A 22111-nucleotide genomic window follows, 5' to 3' on the forward strand; every position below is an offset into this window, starting at 1 on the left:
GGCCCAAACCATGATGCTGCCACCACCATGTTTGACAGTGGGGATGGTGTGTTCAGGGTGATGAGCTGTGTTGCTTTTACGCCAAACATAACGTTTTGCATTGTTGCCAAAAAGTTCAATTTTGGTTTCATCTGACCAGAGCACCTTCTTCCACATGTTTGGTGTGTCTCCCAGGTGGCTTGTGGCAAACTTTAAACAACACTTTTTATGGATATCTTTAAGAAATGACTTTCTTCTTGCCACTCTTCCATAAAGGCCAGATTTGTGCAATATACGACTGATTGTTGTCCTATGGACAGAGTCTCCCACCTCAGCTGTAGATCTCTGCAGTTCATCCAGAGTGATCATGGGCCTCTTGGCTGCATCTCTGATCAGTCTTCTCCTTGTATGAGCTGAAAGTTTAGAGCGACGGCCAGGTCTTGGTAGATTTGCAGTGGTCTGATACTCCTTCCATTTCAATATTATCGCTTGCACAGTGCTCCTTGGGATGTTTAAAGCTTGGGAAATCTTTTTGTATCCAAACTGTATCCAAACTTCTTCACAACAGTATCTCGGACCTGCCTGGTGTGTTCCTTGTTCTTCATGATGCTCTCTGCGCTTTTAACGGACCTCTGAGACTATCACAGTGCAGGTGCATTTATACGGAGACTTGATTACACACAGGTGGATTGTATTTATCATCATTAGTCATTTAGGTCAACATTGGATCATTCAGAGATCCTCACTGAACTTCTGGAGAGAGTTTGCTGCACTGAAAGTAAAGGGGCTGAATAATTTTGCACGCCCAATTTTTCAGTTTTTGATTTGTTAAAAAAGTTTGAAATATCCAATAAATGTCGTTCCACTTCATGATTGTGTCCCACTTGTTGTTGATTCTTCACAAAAAAATACAGTTTTATATCTTTATGTTTGAAGCCTGAAATGTGGCAAAAGGTCGCAAAGTTCAAGGGGGCCGAATACTTTCGCAAGGCACTGTATGTGGAGTGTACGGCTTAAAGTGGTTACGTGGACAGATCCTCCAATCTCCACTGTGGAGCTTTGCAGCTCCTTCAGGGTTATCTTTGCTCTCTTTGTTGCCTCTCTGATTAATGTCCTCCTTGCCTGGTCCGTGAGTTTTTGTGGGCGGCACCCTCTCGGGGCAGGTTTGTTGTGGTGCCATATTCTTTCAATTTTTTTATAATGGATTTAATGATGCTCCATGGTATGTTCAAAGTTTCGGATATTTTTTTATAACACAACCCTGATCTGTACTTCTCCACAACTTTGTCCCTGACGTATTTGGGGAGCTCCTTGGTCTTCATGGTGCCGCTTGGTGGTGCTCCTTGCTTAGTGGTGTTGCAGACTCTGGCGCCTTTCGGAACAGGTGTATATAAACTGAGATCATGTGACAGATCATGTGACACTTAGATTGCACACAAGTGGACTTTATTTAATAAATTATGTGACTTCTGAAGCTAATTGGTTGCACCAGATCTTATTTAGGGGCTTCATAGCCAAGGGGGTGAATACATATGCACACACCACTTTTCTGTTTTTTAATTTAAATTTTTTAAACAGGTTATTTTTTTTCATTTCACTTCACCAATTTGGACTATTTTGTGTCCATTACATGAAATCAAAATCAAAATATATTTAAATTACAGGTTGTAATGCAACAAAACAGAAAAAACTGCCAAGAGGGGTGAATACTTTTACAAGGCACTGTATATGCTATCACAAAAATAATCATTTGGTTGTGTTTATGAAGGTCTTAGGTGACATTAGAATACAATACAAAACTATTTCAAATAACACAATATTATTGTCATTAGTTTATGTTACTGTAGACTTTATGTAAAACACAAATTCAAGTGTTTCAGGTGTCTTTGTTACATCTATGAAAGCATGTGTTGGAACGTGGGAACAGCACATTTTTATATCTGCAAAAAACAATACCCCAACCACCAAGACTCACGGTCAGCAAGACGTGCGGTCAAATGATGAAAACATCAGTAGCCTAAACATCATTAGAAGTGCCAAGTGTGCTTGATAAATAGTGAAAATCTGCACAAAAGCGATTTAAATGAACATAAGTGTCGATATAACAGCAGTCAATCATGTTTTGTACATTCAGTGTAGATTTATTTAGGGGTGCATGACTAAAAATGGCAGAGTAGTAAAAATAAATAATTAATGAGCAGTCCAGCATATGTTGATAAATTAGCCCCATTGTGTAGATTGCTCCCTAGTACTGTGAGACATTGTCTATGTTCTTTCTGAATGACCTCATTGTATGTTCTGTGTACGTCTAATATAGACACTCCCTGAGGTGTGCTCTGAGCAGGATGAGCTCGACTTTCTCATGGAGGCTCTCATTATCAGGTAACACACACACGTACACACAAACTCACACAGTCTCTCACACACGTAAAAGCTTTTGGTTGAAGAAGTATTACAAACATGCTCCTACCATGGCAGACCATTCTTCCACAACCATGTAATAACTTTTTATTTCTGACCCTTTCCTCCCACCTTCCCCGTCTCCCGTCTCCCCCTCATCCATCACTTTCTCTTTACTCCTTCTTCCTCCTTTGTTTCTTCTCTCCTCCCTCCTTCCGGCTCTCCTCCCTTCCTCCCCCTCTCTCCTTGCTCCATTCCCTATCCTCCCTCCCCCTTTTCTCCCTATTCCTTCCCCCACTCTTTTCTCTGTCTCTTCCTCTGCAGTAAATTCAGCCACCAGAACATAGTGCGGTGTATAGGGGTGAGTCTTCAGGCCCTGCCACGCTTCATCCTACTGGAATTGATGGCTGGAGGAGACCTCAAGAGTTTTCTGAGAGAGACGCGGCCCAGACTGGTCAGTTGAGTTGCTTGTTTGTTCCGTATATTTCAATTATAACAGTGTGTTAGTTGATAGCATAATTACTTTAGTTCACATCGTAGGTATTTTTGTGACATGAAAATGTTGCCCTAAGTGTCTCGCTCACAACAGCAGGAGATGGTTCCTTGGACCAGATATTTCTGAAATCTTGAAAAGTGTGTTTGACTACATTTGCCAAAATATAACAAGAAGATGCATGCACAGAGAGGGCCAAATACACAAGCTACAATGTGTTCTTTGTTATTCTTGGTTGTGGGTCTTTGCTTGCCATCATTAGGATAAACTAGTAAGTACCGAACAAAAGGTACTTAATTTTGTCCCTGCAGGGGAACACATTTTTGGGCTGTGGAGAACCTCTTTATATTGGTTCTTTGTATAGCCAATGATACTGTATGGTTCTTCATTACACTGCTATAACCAGAGGGTTCTTCATTACACTGTTAAAAATGGCCATGCTACTGGTTGTCGTGAAAATACAGTACATTTTAGGAGATGGATTAAGATATTATTGCTATAAGGGACAGTATGCTGCTGTATTCTGATTAATTGGGGGTCAATTTTAGGATTTGACCTCCAAAACTCTTGGTTGCCAGTGAACTGAATTGCCAGTGACCTGAATTTAAAGATAAGAACCAATAGAGTCGGACATTCTGTAATTTGTCCCTATGGGGGAACCCTTTTGGGTGCGACATCGAACCCTCTCACAAGGAACCATGGTGAGGTTCTTTGTTTTGTCCCTGTAGGGGAACCAAATTGCGTTCTGCAAAGAACCCTATCATGAAGAACCCTCTGGTTGCAGGATTTTGTCATATCTCCCTATTGGGGAACCCTTTTGAGTTCCATTTATAACCCTTTCATGCAGAACCTTCTGGATCCAGGTAGAACCAATGACAGGTTCTACAGTTATATAATAATAGGATACTAAAGATGCGCTTATGTCAAAAAATTTCGGTATTGCAGGTAGCCTAGTGGTCAGAGTATTAAACTAGTAACCAAGAGGTTGCAAGATCAAATCCCCGAGCTGACAAGGTATAAATCTGTCATTTTGTCCCTGAAAAAGGTAGTTAACCCCCTGTTCCTAGGCCGTTATTGAAAATAAGAATGTTCTCAACTGACTTGTCTCGTGAAATAACATTTTGAAAACGTACCCGGTACTGGTCGGTACCTTTAAGGGTGGGATAAGGCCCTGAGGTAACTGTCCCCCATCCTGTAATTCTTACAGAAACCACTTTGTCACCATTTTTTCCCAATACCTTCTCTTGCTGCTACTAATCTAGCTCAACTAAAAATGTTATCGGTCTCATAGGTCGCTCCACCTCAAAAAGTGCAAAAAAGGATTTTCCACACACCGTCTCAGATTGCGGAGAAATCATTTCTGTAGTTGTTGTCCTTTAGTAGTGCAGCAATTCGACCATGAAGGCCTGATTAACGCATTCTCCTCTGAACAGTTGATGTTGAGATGTGTCTGTTTCTTGAACTCTGTGAAGCATTTATTTCGGGCTGCAATCTGAGGTGCAGTTAACTCTAATGAACTTATCCTCTGCAGCAGAGGTAACCCTGGGTCTTCCTTTCCTGTGGCAGTCCTCATGAGAGCCACTTTCATCATAGTGCTTGATGGGTTTTATGACTGCACTTCATGTAATGATGGGTAGATTGACTGACCTTCATGTAATGATGGTCTGTTGTTTCTCCTTGCTTATTTGAGCTGTTCTTGCCATAATATGGACTTGGTCTTTTACCAAATAGGGTTATATTCTGTATATCACTCCTATCTTGTCACAAAACAACTGATTGGCTCAAATGCATTAAGAAGGAAAGAAATTCCATAAATTAACTTTTAACATCCTCCCGTCAGTAGAGGATGCCTGGTTTCTCTTCAAAAGTGCTTTCCTCTCCATCTTAAATAAGCATGCCCCATTCAAAAACTGTAGAACTAAGAACAGATATAGCCCTTGGTTCACCCCAGACTGCCCTTGACCACCACAAAACATCCTGTTGCGTTCTGCATTAGCATTGAATAGCCCCTGCGATACGCAACTTTTCAGGGAAGTCAGGAACCAATATACTCAGTCAGTTAGGAAAGCTAAGGCTAGCTTTTTCAAACAGAAATTTGCTTCCAGTAGCACTAATTCAAAAAAGTTCTGAGACACTGTAAAGTCCATGGAGAATGAGAGCACCTCCTCTCAGCTGCCCACTGCTCTGAGGATAGGAAACACTGTCATCACCGATAAATCTACGATAATCGATCATTTCAATAAGCATTTTTCCACTGCTGGTCATGCTTTCCACCTGGCTACCCCTACCCCGGCCAACATCTCAGCACCCCCTGCAGCAACTTGCCCCCCCCCCCCCCCCCCCCCGCCGCTTCTCCTTCACCCAAATACAGACAGCTGATGTTCTCAAAGAGCTGCAAAATCTGGATCCCTACAAATCAGCTGGGCTCGACAATCTGGACCCTGTCCTTCTGAAATTATCAGCCGAAATTGATGCAACCTCTATTACTAGCCTATTCAACCTCTCTTTCGTATCGTCTGAGATTCCCAAAGATTGGAAAGCTGCCATGGTCATCCCCCTCGTCAAAGGGGCAGACACTCTAGACCCAAACTGTTATAGACCTATATCCATCCTGCCCTGCCTTTCTAAAATCTTTGAAAGCCAAGTTACAGATCACCGACCACTTCGAATCCCACCGTACCTTCTCCACTATGCAATCTGGTTTCCGAGCTGGGCATGGGTGCACCTCAGCCACGCTCAAGGTCCTAAACGATATCATAACCGCCATCGATAAAAGACAGTACTGTGCAGCCGTCTTCATCGACCTGGCCAAGGCTTTTGACTCAGTCAATCACCGCTTTCTTATCGGCAGACTCAATAGCCTTGTCTTCTCAAATGACTGCCTCGCCTGCTTCACCAACTACTTCTCAGATATAGTTCAGTGTGTCAAATTGGAGGGCCTGTTGTCCGAACCTCTGGCAGTCTCTATGGGGTGCCAAAGGGTTCAATATTCGGGCCGACTCTTTTCTCTATATATGTCAATGATGTCGCTCTTGCTGCTGGTGATTCACAGATCCACCTCTACGCAGATGACACCATTCTGTATACATCTGGCCCTTCTTTAGACACTGTTCTATCTAACCTCCAGACAGGCTTCAACGCCATACAACACTCCTTCCATGGCCCACTGGCTCCAGGTCATCTATGAGTCTTTGCTAGGTAAAGCCCAACCTTATCTCAGTTCACTGGTCACCAAGGCAACTCCCACCCGTAGCCTGCGCTCCAGCTGGTATATTTCACTGGTCATCCCCAAAACCAACACCTGCTTTGGTCGCCTTTCCTTCCAGTTCTCTGCTGCCAATGACTGGAACGAATTGCAAAAATTGCTGAAGCCCGAGACTCTTTTTCTTCCTCACTAACTTCAAGCACCAGCTGTCAGAGCAGCCCGTCTAACTACTTCATCTCCATACTGTATTTTTTATTTATTTTTCTCCTTTGCACCCCAGTATCTCTACTTGCACATTCATCTTCTGCACATCTATCACTCCATTGTTTAATTGCTATATCATTATTACCTCGCCACTATGGCCTATTTTATTGCCTTACCTCATTTGCACACACTGTATATACATTCGTGGCCAGAATTTTTGAGAATGAAACAAATATGAATTTTCACAAAGTCTGCTGCCTCAGTTTGTTATGATTGCAATTTGCATATACTCCAGAATGTTACGAAGAGTGATCAGATGAATTGCAATTCATTGCAAAGTCCCTCATTGCCATGCAAATGAACTGAATGTCCAAAAAACATTTCCACTGCATTTCAGCCCTGCCACAAAAGGACCAGCTGGCATGATGTCAGTGATTCTCTCGTTAACACAGGTGTGAGTGTTGACGAGGACAAGGCTGGAGATCACTCTGTCATGCTGATTGAGTTTGAATAACAGACTGGAAGCTTCAAAAGGAGGGTGGTGCTTGGAATCATTGTTCTTCCTCTGTCAATCATGGTTACGTGCAAGGAAATACGTGCCGTCATCATTGCTTTGCACAAAAAGGGCTTCATAGGCGAGGATATTGCTGCCAGTACGATTTCACCTAAATGAACCATTTATCGGATCATCAAGAAATTCAAGGAGAGCGGTTCAATTGTTGTGAAGAAGGCTTCAGGGTGCCCAAGAAAGTCCAGTAAGCGCAAAGTTGATTTAGCTGCGGGATCAGGGCACCAGCAGTGCAGAGCATGCTCAGAAATGGCAGCATTCAGGTGTGAGTGCATCTGGATAGTGTCAGACTGATAGTAACGTTATCAACTTTGACAGTGGAATTACAGTAACCAACTTAGTTCCTAGCCAACATAGTTATTAGCTACTCCACATTACACACCTTGTGTTATTTTAGTTGAAAGACACTCTTCATAGAATACTAGAATGGACATGAACATTAATTTGTGGCAGCATCATGATGTCTGATAGCTAACAAGCTAACGGCAGGTAGCTAATGTGTTAGCCACCTAGCTAGCTTTGCCAAAATGTTGTGAAAGGCGGTAGGATGGTTAAACTGATCACAGATTTAATCTTTCCACTGAAGTCTCACTTTGTACAAGTAGTAACTAAATGGTTTCACTGACCTTTCTTGGTCAGTCAGTGACAGCGCCATGTTTAACTTTTCAGGTCTCTCGATAAGTGTTTAAACGTTAGCTACTTTTTCCAACAATAACAGTGTTGAAAATGTGTTTTGCAAAGTTGGATTACTTTGCTGTAATGATCATGTCTGATTTATGATTTCCCTATCTGTTGGAATAGGTCCAATTTAAAATATTTAGATTGAAAGACTTCCACACTACATTCGTGGCCAAAAGTTTTGATAATGACACAAATATTCATTTTCACAAAGTCTGCTGCCTCAGTTTGTTATGATTGCAATTTGCATATACTCCAGAATTTTTTGAAGAGTGATCAGATGACATGCAATTAATTGCAAAGTCCCTCTTTGCCATGCAAATGAACTGAATCCCCCAAAAACATTTCCACTGCATTTCAGCCCTGCCACAAAAGGACCAGCTGACATGTCAGTGATTCTCTCATTAACCCAGGTGTGAGTGTTGATGAGGACAAGGCTGGAGATCACTCTGTCATGCTGATTGAGATCGAATAATAATTGGAACCATTGTTCTTCCTCTGTCAACCATGGTTACCTGCACATGAACACGTGCCATCATCATTGCTTTGCACAAAAAGGGCTTGACAGGCAAGGATATGACTGCCAGTAAGATTGCACCTAAATCAACTATTTATCGGATCATCAAGAACTTCAAGGAGAGTAGTTCAATTGTTGTGAAGAAGGCTTCAGGGAGCCCAAGAAAGTCCAGCAAGCTCCAGGACCGTCTCCTAAAGTTGATTCAGCTGCGGCATCGGGGCACCACCAGTACAGAGCTTGCTCAGGAATGGCAGCAGGCAGGTGTGATTGCATCTGCACACACAGTGAGGCGCATTCTTTTGGAGGATGGCCTGGTGTCAAGAAGGGCAGCAAAGAAGCCACTTCTCTACAGGAAAAACATCAGGGACAGACTGACATTCTGCAAAAGGTACAGGGATTGGACTGCTGAGGACTGGGGTAAAGTCATTTTCTCTGATGAATCCCCTTTCCGATTGTTTGGGGCATCCGGAAAAAAGCTTGACCGGAGAAGACAAGGTGAGCGCTACCATCAGTCCAGTGTCATGCCACCAGTAAAGCATCCTGAGACCATTCATGTGTGGGGTTGCTTCTCAGCCAAGGGAGTGGGCTCACTCACAATTTTGCCTAAGAACACAGCCATGAATAAAGAATGGTACCAACACATCCTCCGAGAGCAACTTCTCCCAACCATCCAGGAACTGTTTGGTGACGAACAATGCCTTTTCCAGCATGATGGAGCACCTTGCCATAAGGCAAAAGTGATAACTAAGTGGCTCGGGGAACAAAACATTGATATTTTGCATCCGTTGCTGGGAAACTCCCCAGACCTTAATCCCATTGAGAACTTGTGGTCAAATCCTCAAGAGGCGGGTGGGCAAACAAAAACCTACAATTTCTGATAAACTTCAAGCATTGATTATGCAAGAATGGGCTGCCATCAGTCATGATGTGGCCCAGAAGTTCATTGACGGCATGCCAGAACGGACTGCAGAGGTCTTGAAAAAGAAGGGTCAACACTGCAAATATTGACTCTTTGCATCAACTTCATGTAATTGTCAGTAAAAGCCTTTGACACTTATGAAATGCCTGCTTTTGGCCACGACTGTATACTTTTTTCCTACTGTATTATTGACTGTATGTTTGTTTATTCCATGTGTAACTCTGTGTTGTTGTATGTATCGAACTGCTTTGCTTTATCTTGGCCAGGTCGCAGTTGTAAATGATAACTTTTTCTCAACTAGCCTACCTGGTCAAATAAAGGTGAAATAAATTTAACATTTAAAATAGACCAGCATGGACCAGTTTCAAATGTATGCTGTTTTCTTCAGCAGGGTCACCACTGACAAAGAACCCCTCAATAACCTTCTTTTTTTTAGTGTAGGGGTACTTTATTGAGTAGATAAAAATATTTCAGTCTGAAAGCTAACAGAAGAACAACAAAAGAGTTTGGCTGCTCTGCTCTTCAGTACATCCGTCTGTCTGTCTGCCCACCTGTTTGTATCTCTGTATATGTCTCTTTGTATGTATGAGTCTGATCTCTCCCTCTCTGTCTGGTATGTCTCTATAGGAGCACCCCTCTAGTCTCTCCATGGTGGACCTGCTCAACGTGGCTAGAGATATCGCACAGGGATGCCACTACCTGGAGGAGAACCAGTTTATACACCGGTAGGCCTACTATGGTAGAAAAACATACATGGACTTACACTACAAGACCAAAAGTATGTGGACACCTGCTTGTCGAACATCTCATTCCAAAATCATGGGCTTTAATACGGAGTTGGTCCCCCATTTGCTGCTATAACAGCAGGGCAGAAATTTGACGAACTGACTTGTTGGAAAGGTGGCATCCTATGACGGTGCCATGTTGAAAGTCACTGAGCTCTTCAGTAAGGCCATTCTACAGCTAATGTTTGTCTATGGAGATTGCATGGCTGTGTGCTCAATGTTATATACCTGGCTGAAATATCCAAATCCATTAATTAGAAGGGGTGTCCACATACTATTGTGTATTTATAGTGTAAGTGTGTGCACATAGTGTTCACATATAGTCAAACTAGCATAATATGCAGTGACAGACACATACTCTTTCTCACACACAAACTCATTTTACCCACTTATACATACCAGCACACATACGTGCGCACGCACACACAAACACACGAAGACACAGACCCCACATTCACTTGCTGACGGGCCACCCCCATGTGGTGAAGGTAGGGAACAATACCTCCGCTATGCTGATCCTCAACACAGGGGCCCCACAAGCGTGCATGCTCAGACCCCTCCTGTACTCCCTGTTCACCCATGACTGTGTGGCCACGCAGTCAATCATCAAGTTTGCAGTCAACACAACAGTAGTAGGCCTGATTAGTAGTAGGCCTGACAAGACAGCCAACAGGTAGGAGGTGAGGTCCCTGACGGAGTGGTGCCAGAAAAATGAAATAACCATAACCCTCCCAAAACCCTGCCCCGTGGTCGAACCCTCAGGAGGCGTCACACCGTATACTCTGGCTGGCCATCGATGACCCAGGGGGAGGGATGAGCTTAGAAACAGAAGATAAAGGACTGTGAAACACAGGCTTAATCCTAGACACAAGGTAGTGTGAATAAGGAGGGTACGGGGATGGGAAAAGGACCAATGCAATGGGGGACAGTTTGCGGGACTCCAACTAAAGGGGCAGGTCCCGAGTGGAAAGCAATACCCTATGCGGTAGCGGGGAGCAGGGGTCCAACGATGATCCGCTTGTCGACGATACCTGGAGTTGGTCTTGAGAATTGCCGCCTGAGCTCTTCTCCAGGTACATCGACAGCAGTAGACAAACATCTGGGCCGAGGGTACACTGACCTCCTGCTCTTGTTCTGGGAAGACTGGAGGTTGATACCCCAAAGAGCACTCAAAAGGAGAGAGTCCTGTGGCCGAACAGGGAAGGGTGTTCCAGGCATACTCCACCCAGACCAGTTATCGGCTCCAGGTAGTGGGGTTGGTTGAGACCAGGCTTCTCAGGGTGGTTTCTTGGTCCTGGTTTACTCGCTCTGCCTGGCCGTTGAATTGGGGATGAAATCTGGAGGACAGGCTGGCCAACGATCCAATAAGGGTGCAGAATGCCTTCCAGAACTGAGACGAGAACTGAGGACCCCGGTTGGAGACCACGTCCACCGGGAGTCCATGGATCGGGAAGATGTGCTGCACCATAAGCTGGATCGTCTCCTTGGCAGAGGTTAGTTTGGGGATAGGGATGAAATGGGCGGACTTGGAGAATCGATCCACTACCATCAGAATAACAGTGTTGTCATCAGTCGGAGGAAGCCCAGTGACAAAGTCCAGAGAGATATATGGACCAGGGACGATGAGGGACAGGTAGTGGTTTAAGGAGGCCCAAAGGAGCTTGCTGTGGAGTCTTGTTCTGAGCACGAGATGATGAATGCAGAAATGTCAGGAATCACTGTGGGCCACCAGAAACATTGTCGGATGAAGGCTAGGGTACGACGGGAACCTGGATGACAGGTCAGCCTTGAGGAATGAGCCCATTCCAGGACCCGGGACCAGATTAAGTTAGGAACAAATAACCGGTTAGCCGGGCCCCCTTCAGGTTCCGGCTAGGAACGTTGGGCCTTGCGAACCAAGGTTTCAATCCAATGAAGGCGCAAGGCATAAGGTAGGGAGAATGGTTTCGGAGACCGTGGGTGTGGCAGAGGAACTGTATATGCAGGAGAGGGCGCCCGGCTTCACATTTTTGGACCCTGGGCGTTGAATCTAGTGAAAAATAAAGCCCACCGGGCCTGCCTGGAGTTAAGGAGCTTGGCTGTACTGAGATATTCCACATTTTTATAGTCGGTCCAGACCAGGAAGGGCTGTTCCTTCCAGCCAATGCCTCCACTCCTCCAGCTCCAACTTGACAGCCAGGAGTTCTCTGTTGCCAACGTCATAGTTCCTCTCTGCCGGACAGGATGGCCCCCACTCCAACATCACAAGCATCAACCTCTACCACAAATTGATGGGATGGATCCGGATGGACGAGGATGGGTGCTGTGGTGAACCGATGTTTCAGGTCCACAAAGGCTTTGTCAACAGCTGGAGACCATGTAAACGGTACTTCGGGAGAGGTGAGTGCCGAGAGGGGGGTCGCTGGAGTTCTGTAGCCCCGAATGAAGCGGCGGTAGAAATTAGCGAACCCCAGGAAACGTTGCAACTGCACCCTGGGCTGGGCGTAGGCTGAGGCCACTCCACCATCGCTTTCACTTTTTCCTAATCCATTTGCACATTTCCATCAGCGATGACATATCCTAGATAGGAGATTGTTGAGCGGTGAAACTCACATTTCTCGGCCTTCACAAACAATTGGTTCTCCAGGAGATGCTGAACGACTCGTATATTATGAAGAACGTGTTCTTGGGCAGACCGGGAAAAAAACTGGATGTTGTCAAGGTAAACTAACGTGAAATGGTTTAGCATGTCCCGGAGCACATCGTTTACTAGAGCCTGAAAAACAGCGGGGGCGTTGGTGAGTCCAAAACTCATCTCCTTCGCGTATCCAAACCAGGTGGTAGGCATTCCGAAAGTCCAGTTTGGAAAAAATGGTGGCTCCCTGGAATGGTTCGAAGGCCGAGTAGAGGAGGGGTAGGGGATAACGATTCTTGATCGTTAAATCATTAAGACCCCGGTAGTCAATGCACGGACGCAGGGTCTTGTCCTTCTTCTCCACAAAGAAAAACCCAGCGACGTGGGGAAAATGAGTGACACCTGGAGGGGGGGAGACAATCACAATAGAGATTGCATCATCTGTGGATCTGTTGGTGCGGTATGCAAATTGGAGAGGGTTTAGGGTTTCTGGGATAATGGTGTCAATGTGAGCCATGACCTGCCTTTCAAAGCACTTCATGGCTATAGACGTGAGTGCTATGTGCCGGTTGTCATTTTGGCAGGTTACCTTAGTGATCTTGGGCACAGGGACTATGGTGGTCTGCTTGAAACATGTTGGTATTGCAGACTCAGTCAGGGAAGGGTTGAAAATGTCAGTGAAGACACTTGCCAGTTGGTCAGCACATGCTTGGAGTACACGTCCTGGTAATCCATCTGGCCCTGCGGAATTGTGAATGTTGACCTGTTTAAAGGTCTTACTTACATCGGCTACGGAGAGCGTGATCACACAGTCGTCCGGAACAGCTGATGCTCTCATGCTTCAGTGTTGCTGGCTTCGAATCGAGCATAGAAGTAATTTAGCTCATCTGGTAGGCTCGTATAACTGGGCAGCTCTCGGCTGTGCTTCCCTTTGTAGTCTGTAATAGTTTGCAAGCCTTGCCACATCCGACGAGTATCGGAGCCGGTGTAGTACAATTCGATCTTAGTCCTCTATTGATGCTTTGCATGTTTGATGGCTCATCGGAGGGCATAGCGGGATTTCTTATAAGCATTCGGGTTAAGGTCCTGCTCCTTGAAAGCAGCAGTTTTACCCTTTAGCTCAGTGCGGATTTTGCCTGTAATCCATGGCTTCTGGTTGGGATATGTATGTACGGTCACTGTGAGGACATCGTCATCGATGCACTTATTGATGAAGCCAGTAACTGATGCTGTGTACTCCTCAATGCCATCGGAAGAATCCCGGAACATATTTCAGTCTCTGCTAGCAAAACAGTCCTGTAGTTTAGCTTCTGTGTCATCTGACCACTTCTTTATTGTCCGAGTCACTGGTGCTTCCTGCTTTAGTTTTTGCTTGTATGCAGGTATCAGGAGGATATAATTATGGTCACATTTGCCAAATAGAGGGCGAGGGAGAGCTTTGTATGCGTATCTGTGTGTGGAGTAAAGCTAGTATAGAGTTTTTTCCTCTCTGGATGCACATTTAACATGCTGGTAGAAATGAGGTAAAACGGATTTAAGTTTCCCTGCATTAAAGTCCCTGGCCAATAGGAGCGCAGCCTCTGGATGAGCGTTTTCCTGTTTGCTTATGGCCTTATACAGCTTTTTGAGTGCGGTCTTAGTGCCAGCATAGTGCCAGCATATAAATATATGGGGGATTGGAAATTATGGAGACAGTTGCATTGATGGAAGCAACAATCTATCTGCAATATTAAAGCTGATCCACCCCTTTAAAAAAAAGGATAAAAAAAGATTTACAATAATTTACTCTATCTGCTGTCCTCCTTAAAAAAAATGTTTACCTTTATTTAACTAGGCAAGTCAGTTAAGAACAAATTCTTAATTACAATGACGGCCTAGGAACAGTGGGTTAACTGCCTTGTTCAGGGGATTCAATCTAGCAACCTTTAGGTTACTGGCCCAATGCTCTAACTACTAGGCTACCTGCCACTCCATAAGAGATAGTGGCAGAAACATTATGTACAAAATAAGTTACAAATACTGGAAAAAACACACACAATAGCACAATTGGTTAGGAGGTAGTAATACGGCAGCCATCTCCTCCGGCTCCTCCTCTGGCACCATAATAGATTCACCTCGACAGGACCGCAGGGGAGAAGGTGAAAAGCTTCAAGTTCCTCAGCGTACACATCACTGAAAATCTGAAATGGTCTACCCACACAGACAGTGTGGTGAAGAAGGTGCAAATACGGTTTGGCCCCTAAGAACCTCACAAACTTTTACAGATCCACAATTGAGAGCATCCTGTCGCACTATATCACCGCCTGGTATGGCAACTGCACCGCCAGCAACCGGAGGGCTCTCCAGAGGGTGGTGTGGTTTGCCCAACGCATCACTGGCAGCACACTGCCTGCCTTACAGGACACCTACAGTACCCAATGTCACAGGAAGGCCAACAAGATCATCAAGGACATCAACCACTTGAGCCACAGCCTGTTCACCCCGCTATCATACAGATGGCGAGGTCAGTACAGTTGCATTAAAGCTGGGACCAAGACACTGTAAAACAGCTTCTATCTCAAGGCCATCAGACTGTTAAATAGCCATCACTAGCCGGCCTCCACCCAGTACCCTGCCCTGAAGTTAGAAACTGTCACTAGCCGGCTACCACCCGGTTACTCAACCCTGCACCTTAGAGGCTGCTGCCCTATGTACTGTACATATAAATGGAATTACTGGTCACTTATATAGTGGAACACTAGTCAATTTAATAATGTTTACAAACTGTTTTACTAATTTCATATGTATATACTGTATTCTACTGTATTCTAGTCAATGACACTCCGACATTGTTCATCCTAACACTTATATTTTTCGTAATTCCATTCTTTTACTTTGAGATTTGTGTGTATTGTTAGATACTACTGCACTGTTGGATCTAAGAACACAAGCATTTTGCTACATATGCAATACTATCTGCTAAATATGTGTACGTGACCAATAAAATGTGATTTGAACACACACACACTCACCTCTGTAAGGTTCTTCTTGTCTTGTTACTTTGCAGGGACATTGCAGCTCGGAACTGCCTGCTGACCACCAAAGGACAGGGGAGAGTGGCCAAGATAGGGGACTTTGGGATGGCCAGGGACATTTACAGGTACTGCCGTCACACACACTCTTTAAACCCAGCTACTATGAAGGTATACTTTTGTGGTCTGGGATGGTCTGGCTGTCTGGGTTACTGCCTCTCGAGCACATGTACAATATACTGCTGCAAGCATGGGTCAAGTCTGGCCTACTACTATTTCAGCACTCTCTCATTTACATTTCACCTTTATCCAAACATGACAAAATATGTAAAGAGTGGGACTGTCCCAACACTTCGCCCCAGTCTAAAGTCGTTTGCACTCTGAAGCAGGTTCTCATTAAGGATTGGTCTGTATTTTTCTCCATTCATTGTTCCCTCTATCTTTACCAGTGTCCTAGTCCCTGTAGCTGAAAAACATCCCCATAGGATGATGCTGCCACCAACATGCTTCACAGTAGGGATGGTGTTAGATGGGCGATGAGCTGTGGCTGGTTTTCTCAAGACATAGCACTTTGCATTCAGGCCACAGACCAGATGTGGTAACTCGTATGTCTAAAGTTTAGTAATGATGTTTGGTACAGTGGGACGTTTTGTTAAAGGGCTTTATAACTGAAAACATAGCCATGTATCAAGCGACGTGACATCAAAGAGTGCCAACCAACTTTCTGGTAGAGATTGCAATGATGAATGCTAAAATTGTTGCCCGTAATAAAGCCCAGTTCACTATGATAAACTGTATCTGATGGCTTTAATGAAGTGAATTTCAGTCATAGTCTAGGACCAATAGGAACATTGACTGAATAATCTGCTTTCTACTATTTAGCGAGAGGCACTTCTATTTCTATTGAAGAAGCCACATTTTTATTCTCAGCTTCTAACTCATCAATATGCTAATTAAAGACAGCTATTTATGCGCTCTAGAGAACATTACAGTGCCTTGCGAAAGTATTCGGCCCCCTTGAACTTTGCGACCTTTTGCCACATTTCAGGCTTCAAACATAAAGATATAAAACTGTATTTTTTTGTGAAGAATCAACAACAAGTGGGACACAATCATGAAGTGGAACGACATTTATTGGATATTTCAAACTTTTTTAACAAATCAAAAACTGAAAAATTGGGCGTGCAAAATGATTCAGCCCCTTTACTTTCAGTGCAGCAAACTCTCTCCAGAAGTTCAGTGAGGATCTCTGAATGATCCAATGTTGACCTAAATCACTAATGATGATAAATACAATCCACCTGTGTGTAATCAAGTCTCCGTATAAATGCACCTGCACTGTGATAGTCTCAGAGGTCCGTTAAAAGCGCAGAGAGCATCATGAAGAACAAGGAACACACCAGGCAGGTCCGAGATACTGTTGTGAAGAAGTTTAAAGCCGGATTTGGATACAAAAAGATTTCCCAAGCTTTAAACATCCCAAGGAGCACTGTGCAAGCGATAATATTGAAATGGAAGGAGTATCAGACCACTGCAAATCTACCAAGACCTGGCCGTCCCTCTAAACTTTCAGCTCATACAAGGAGAAGACTGATCAGAGATGCAGCCAAGAGGCCCATGATCACTCTGGATGAACTGCAGAGATCTACAGCTGAGGTGGGAGACTCTGTCCATAGGACAACAATCAGTCGTATATTGCACAAATCTGGCCTTTATGGAAGAGTGGGAAGAAGAAAGCCATTTCTTAAAGATATCCATAAAAAGTGTTGTTTAAAGTTTGCCACAAGCCACCTGGGAGACACACCAAACATGTGGAAGAAGGTGCTCTGGTCAGATGAAACCAAAATTGAACTTTTTGGCAACAATGCAAAACGTTATGTTTGGCGTAAAAGCAACACAGCTCATCACCCTGAACACACCAAACCCACTGTCAAACATGGTGGTGGCAGCATCATGGTTTGGGCCTGCTTTTCTTCAGCAGGGACAAGGAAGATGGTTAAAATTGATGGGAAGATGGATGGAGCCAAATACAGGACCATTCTGGAAGAAAACCTGATGGAGTCTGCAAAAGACCTGAGACTGGGACGGAGATTTGTCTTCCAACAAGACAATGATCCAAAACATAAAGCAAAATCTACAATGGAATGGTTCAAAAATAAACATATCCAGGTGTTAGAATGGCCAAGTCAAAGTCCAGACCTGAATCCAATCCAGAATCTGTTGAAAGAACTGAAAACTGCTGTTCACAAATGCTCTCCATCCAACCTCACTGAGCTCGAGCTGTTTTGCAAGGAGGAATGGGAAAAAATGTCAGTCTCTCGATGTGCAAAACTGATAGAGACATACCCCAAGCGACTTACAGCTGTAATCGCAGCAAAAGGTGGCGCTACAAAGTATTAACTTAAGGGGGCTGAATAATTTTGCACGCCCCATTTTTCAGTTTTTGATTTGTTAAAGTTTGAAATATCCAATAAATGTCGTTCCACTTCATGATTGTGTCCCACTTGTTGTTGATTCTTCACAAAAAATACAGTTTTATATCTTTATGTTTGAAGCCTGAAATGTGGCAAAAGGTCGCAAAGTTCAAGGGGGCTGAATACTTTCGCAAGGCACTGTATAAGCTTAGTTTAACCTGCATGCAGTACTAATTTCAGGTCAATAAAGTTTTTCTGTAATACAATGAAGGAAGACTGTAGTTCAGATAGAGCCTGGCCAACCGTGGCGGCAATAGCATACACAACAGTGTCAGCGGCATACAAGTGCAGGTACTGTACTTATTTATGTATTTTTTTTACAGATAAGTCGATATTGTTAATGAAAACAGTTAACAAAGACCCAGAACCGACCCATGCTTTCGTAATATCCAGGAAAACTGATTTAACACCATTAGTAGGTATGCTTCGAGTTCTATCTGTCAAGTCATTTTTAAACCAGTTATATGCAGCCTGCTCTAGGCCAATTGAGGAAAGCCTCTGAATTAGCAGTGAGTGATCAACAGTATTGAAAGCCTTTGACAGGTCAATGAAGATGAGCAGCACAATGCAGCCTTTTATCCACACAGTTAATAACATCATTTATAACTAGGGATGCAGCAGAGATAGTGCTGGTCTAAATCCCGACTGATGTACATTTAGGATACATTTCAAAGATAAGAAAGATCTTACCTGATAATAAATCAAGGCTTCTAATAGTTTAGCTAGACAAGAAAGTTTAGAAATAGGGCTTTAATTATTTAGGTCACAAGTGTCACCACCTTTGTTAAGGGGGAGTACATGGGCCGCCATCCAAACCAGATATAATCTTCAGGTAAAAAATATGGATTAATGATTCAACAATCGGAGGGGCAGAGAGCTGCAGCAAAAATGGATCAAGCATATCAGCTCCAGCTGATTTTCTTTTACATCAATCTTAAGCAAGGCATCTAGCACCTCACAGATTGTAAATTGTTGAAATGAAAACAAAGATAAAATGAACTAGATGTTATTAACTTGATGTTATTGATCATGATTTATTATTGAAAAAACAAACTTGCCATCACACACTTGGAGAGTTACTTATCCAATAGAACTCAGAGTATTCTTCAATGGAAACTTCTCTAACATCAGCTATGAACAGTGCGGCATCCCTCAGGGCCGCTGCCTTGGGGCGTTACACTTCTTTATTTTACATATTATTTGCCACTTGTCTTACAAGAAGATAAAATGACTATGTATGCTGATGATTGCACAGTCTACACATCAGCACCTACAGGCACTGAGACTCTTAGCAAGGAGTTACAGTCAGTGTCAGAATGGGTAATTAGCAATAAACTGGTCTTAAATACATCTAAAACCCAAAGCATTGTATTTGGTTCAAAGCATTCTAGACCTAAACCTAAACTGCAGTTGAGCATAGTGGAAGAAACTGAACTCATAGGAGTAACATTGGATGGTCAGTTATCATGGTAAAGTCATATTGACAAAGTTGTTGTGAAGATGGGGAGAGGTATGTCTGTTGTAAAAAAAGATTCAGATTTATTTTTTACACAAAGATCAACTGTACTAGTTGTTCAGGCTTTGATCTTGTCGCATCTTGATTACTGTCCAGTAATACGGTCAGCAAAGAAAGACTGCACTTGGCTCAAAACAAAGCAACATGCATGATAGTCTTTCATGACTGAGGGTTGAGTAGAAATTGACTACTTCTCTTCTAGTCTTAAAAATAAACAATTGTGTGTTGAAAATGCCTAACCACATAATCTACCGTTGAAGTCGGAAGTTTACATACACTTTAGCCAAATACATTTAAACTCAGTTTTTCACAATTCCTGACATTTAATCCTAGTAAAAATGACCTGTCTTAGGTCAGTTAGGATCACTACTTTCTTCTAAGAATGTGAAAGGTCAGAATAATAGTAGAGAGAATGATTTATTTCAGCTTTTATTTCTTTCATCACATTCCCAGTGGGTCAGAAGTTTACATACACTCCATTAGTATTTGGTAGCATTGCCTTTAAATTGTTTAACTTGGGTCAAACATTTCGGGTAGCAAGCATCCCACAATAAGTTGGGTGAATTTTGGCCCATTTCCCCTGACAGAGCTGGTGTAACTGAGTCAGGTTTGTAGGCCTCCTTGCTCAAACACACATTTCATTTCTGCCCCAAAATAATCTATAGGATTGAGGTCAGGGCTTTGTGATGGCCACTCCAATACCTTGACTTTGTTGTCCTTAAGCCATTTTTCCACAACTTTGGAAGTATGCTTGGGGTCATTGTCCCGTTGGAAGACCCATTTGCGACCAAGCTTTAACTTCCTGAATGATGTCTTGAGATGTTGCTTCAATATATCCACATAATGTTTCCATCCTCATGTTGCCATCTATTTTGTGAAGTGCACCAGTCCCTCCTGCAGCAAAGCACCCTCACACCATGATGCTGCCACCCCCGTGCTTCACGGTTGGGATGGTGTTCTTTTAGATTGCGAGCATCCCCTTTTTCCTCCATACATAATAATGGTCATTATGGCCAAACAGTTCTATTTTTGTTTCATCAAATCAGAGGACATTTCTCCAAAAAGTACAATCTTTGTCCCCATGTGCAGTTGCAAACCGTAGTCTGGCTGATTTATGGTGGTTTTGGAGCAGTGGCTTCTTCCTTGCTGAGGGGCCTTTCAGGTTATGTCGATATAGGACTTGTTTTGATGTGGATATAGATACTTTTGTACCTGTTTCCTCCAGCATCTTCACACGGCCCTTTGCTGTTGTTCTGGGATTGATTCGCACTTTTCGCTCCAAAGTACGTTCATCCCTAGGAGACAAAACGCATCTCCATCTTGAGCGGTATGACGGCTGCGTGGTCCCATGGTGTTTATCTTGCGTACTAGTGGTATCTTCAGGCATTTGGAAATTGCTCCCAAGGATGAACCAGACTTGTGGAGGTCTACAATTTTTTTCCTGAGGTCTTGGCTGATTTATTTTGATTTTCCCATGATTTCAAGCAAAGAGGTACTGAGTTTGAAAGTAGGCCTTGAAATACATCCACAGGTACACCTCCAATTGACTCAAATGATGTCAATTAGCCTATCAGAAGCTTCTAAAGCCATGACATAATTTTCTGGAATTTTCCAAGCTGTTTAAAGGAACAGTCAACTTAGTGTATGTAAACATCTGACCCACTGGAATTGTGATACAGTGAATTATAAGTGAAATAATCTGTCTTTAAACAATTGTTGGAAAAACCGACTCGTAACCGACTTGCCAAAGCTATAGTTTGTTAACATGACATTTGTGGAGTGGTTGAAAAACGAGTTTTAATGACTCCAACCTAAGTGTATGTAAACTTCCGACTTCAACTGTATTTGCATACACTTCAAACAGACATAGATACCCCACCAGACATGCCACTATGTGTTTCTTCATACCCAAACCAATAACAGACTTAATGCGTCGCTCAGTTATGCATACAGCCATGTCATCGTTGAATGCTCTGCCACCAGAGTTTACTTAAGCAAAAAGCAAGTTTAAATGAAAAAAAAAATACATTGTTTCATAGCGCCTCTGCTCTTTCCAAAGATCTGATTTAACTGTACTGTATATAAGGATGTTAATATGTACACTATACAGTATATACAAAAGTATGCGGATACCCCTTCAAATGAGGAGATTCGGGTATTTCACCCATACCCGTTTCTGACAGGTGTATAAAATTGAGCACAGAGCCATGCAATATTCATAGACAAACATTGGCAGTAGAATGGCCTTACTGAAGAGCTCAGTGACTTTCAACGTGGCACCGTCATAGGATGCCACCTTTCCAACAAGTCAGTTCTTCAATTTTATGTCCTGTTAGAGCTGCCCTGGTCAACTGTAAGTGCTGTTATTTTGAAGTGGAAACGACTAGGCGTTTTAAATAAGCCTCTTAAATAAGAAGTTACAGGTCTGTGAGAGCCAGAAATCTTGCTTGTTTGTAGGTGACCAAATACTTATTTTCCACTATAATTTGCAAATAAATTCATAAAAAATCCTACAATGTGATTTTCTGGATTTCTTTTTCTCATTTCGTCTGTCATAGTTGAAGTGTACCTATGATGAAAATTACAGGCCTCTCTCATCTTTTTAAGTGGGAGAACTTGCACAATTGGTGGCTGACTAAATACTTTTTTGCCCCACTGTATTTGTAAGTTTTATGTGGACCCCAGGAAGAGTAGCTGCTGCATGTGCAGTAGCTATTGGGGATCTTAATAAACTAAACCTTGCAAGAC

At 43.2% G+C, this 22111-nt stretch overlaps 1 protein-coding gene across 1 annotated transcript in view; it reads left to right on the top strand.

The window, feature by feature from the left end:
• ros1 (c-ros oncogene 1, receptor tyrosine kinase) overlaps positions 1–22111 on the top strand; it is a 142643-nt gene that overhangs the window by 113038 nt on the left and 7494 nt on the right. Inside the window, exons 18-21 of the mRNA XM_020470344.2 lie at positions 2297–2361; positions 2704–2833; positions 9591–9688; positions 15409–15501. Coding sequence (XP_020325933.2) covers positions 2297–2361; positions 2704–2833; positions 9591–9688; positions 15409–15501 — 386 coding nt within the window. The remainder of the gene's footprint in view (positions 1–2296; positions 2362–2703; positions 2834–9590; positions 9689–15408; positions 15502–22111) is intronic.

The sequence above is a fragment of the Oncorhynchus kisutch genome, linkage group LG14, assembly GCF_002021735.2.
Source record: "Oncorhynchus kisutch isolate 150728-3 linkage group LG14, Okis_V2, whole genome shotgun sequence".
Taxonomy (NCBI): domain Eukaryota; kingdom Metazoa; phylum Chordata; class Actinopteri; order Salmoniformes; family Salmonidae; genus Oncorhynchus; species Oncorhynchus kisutch.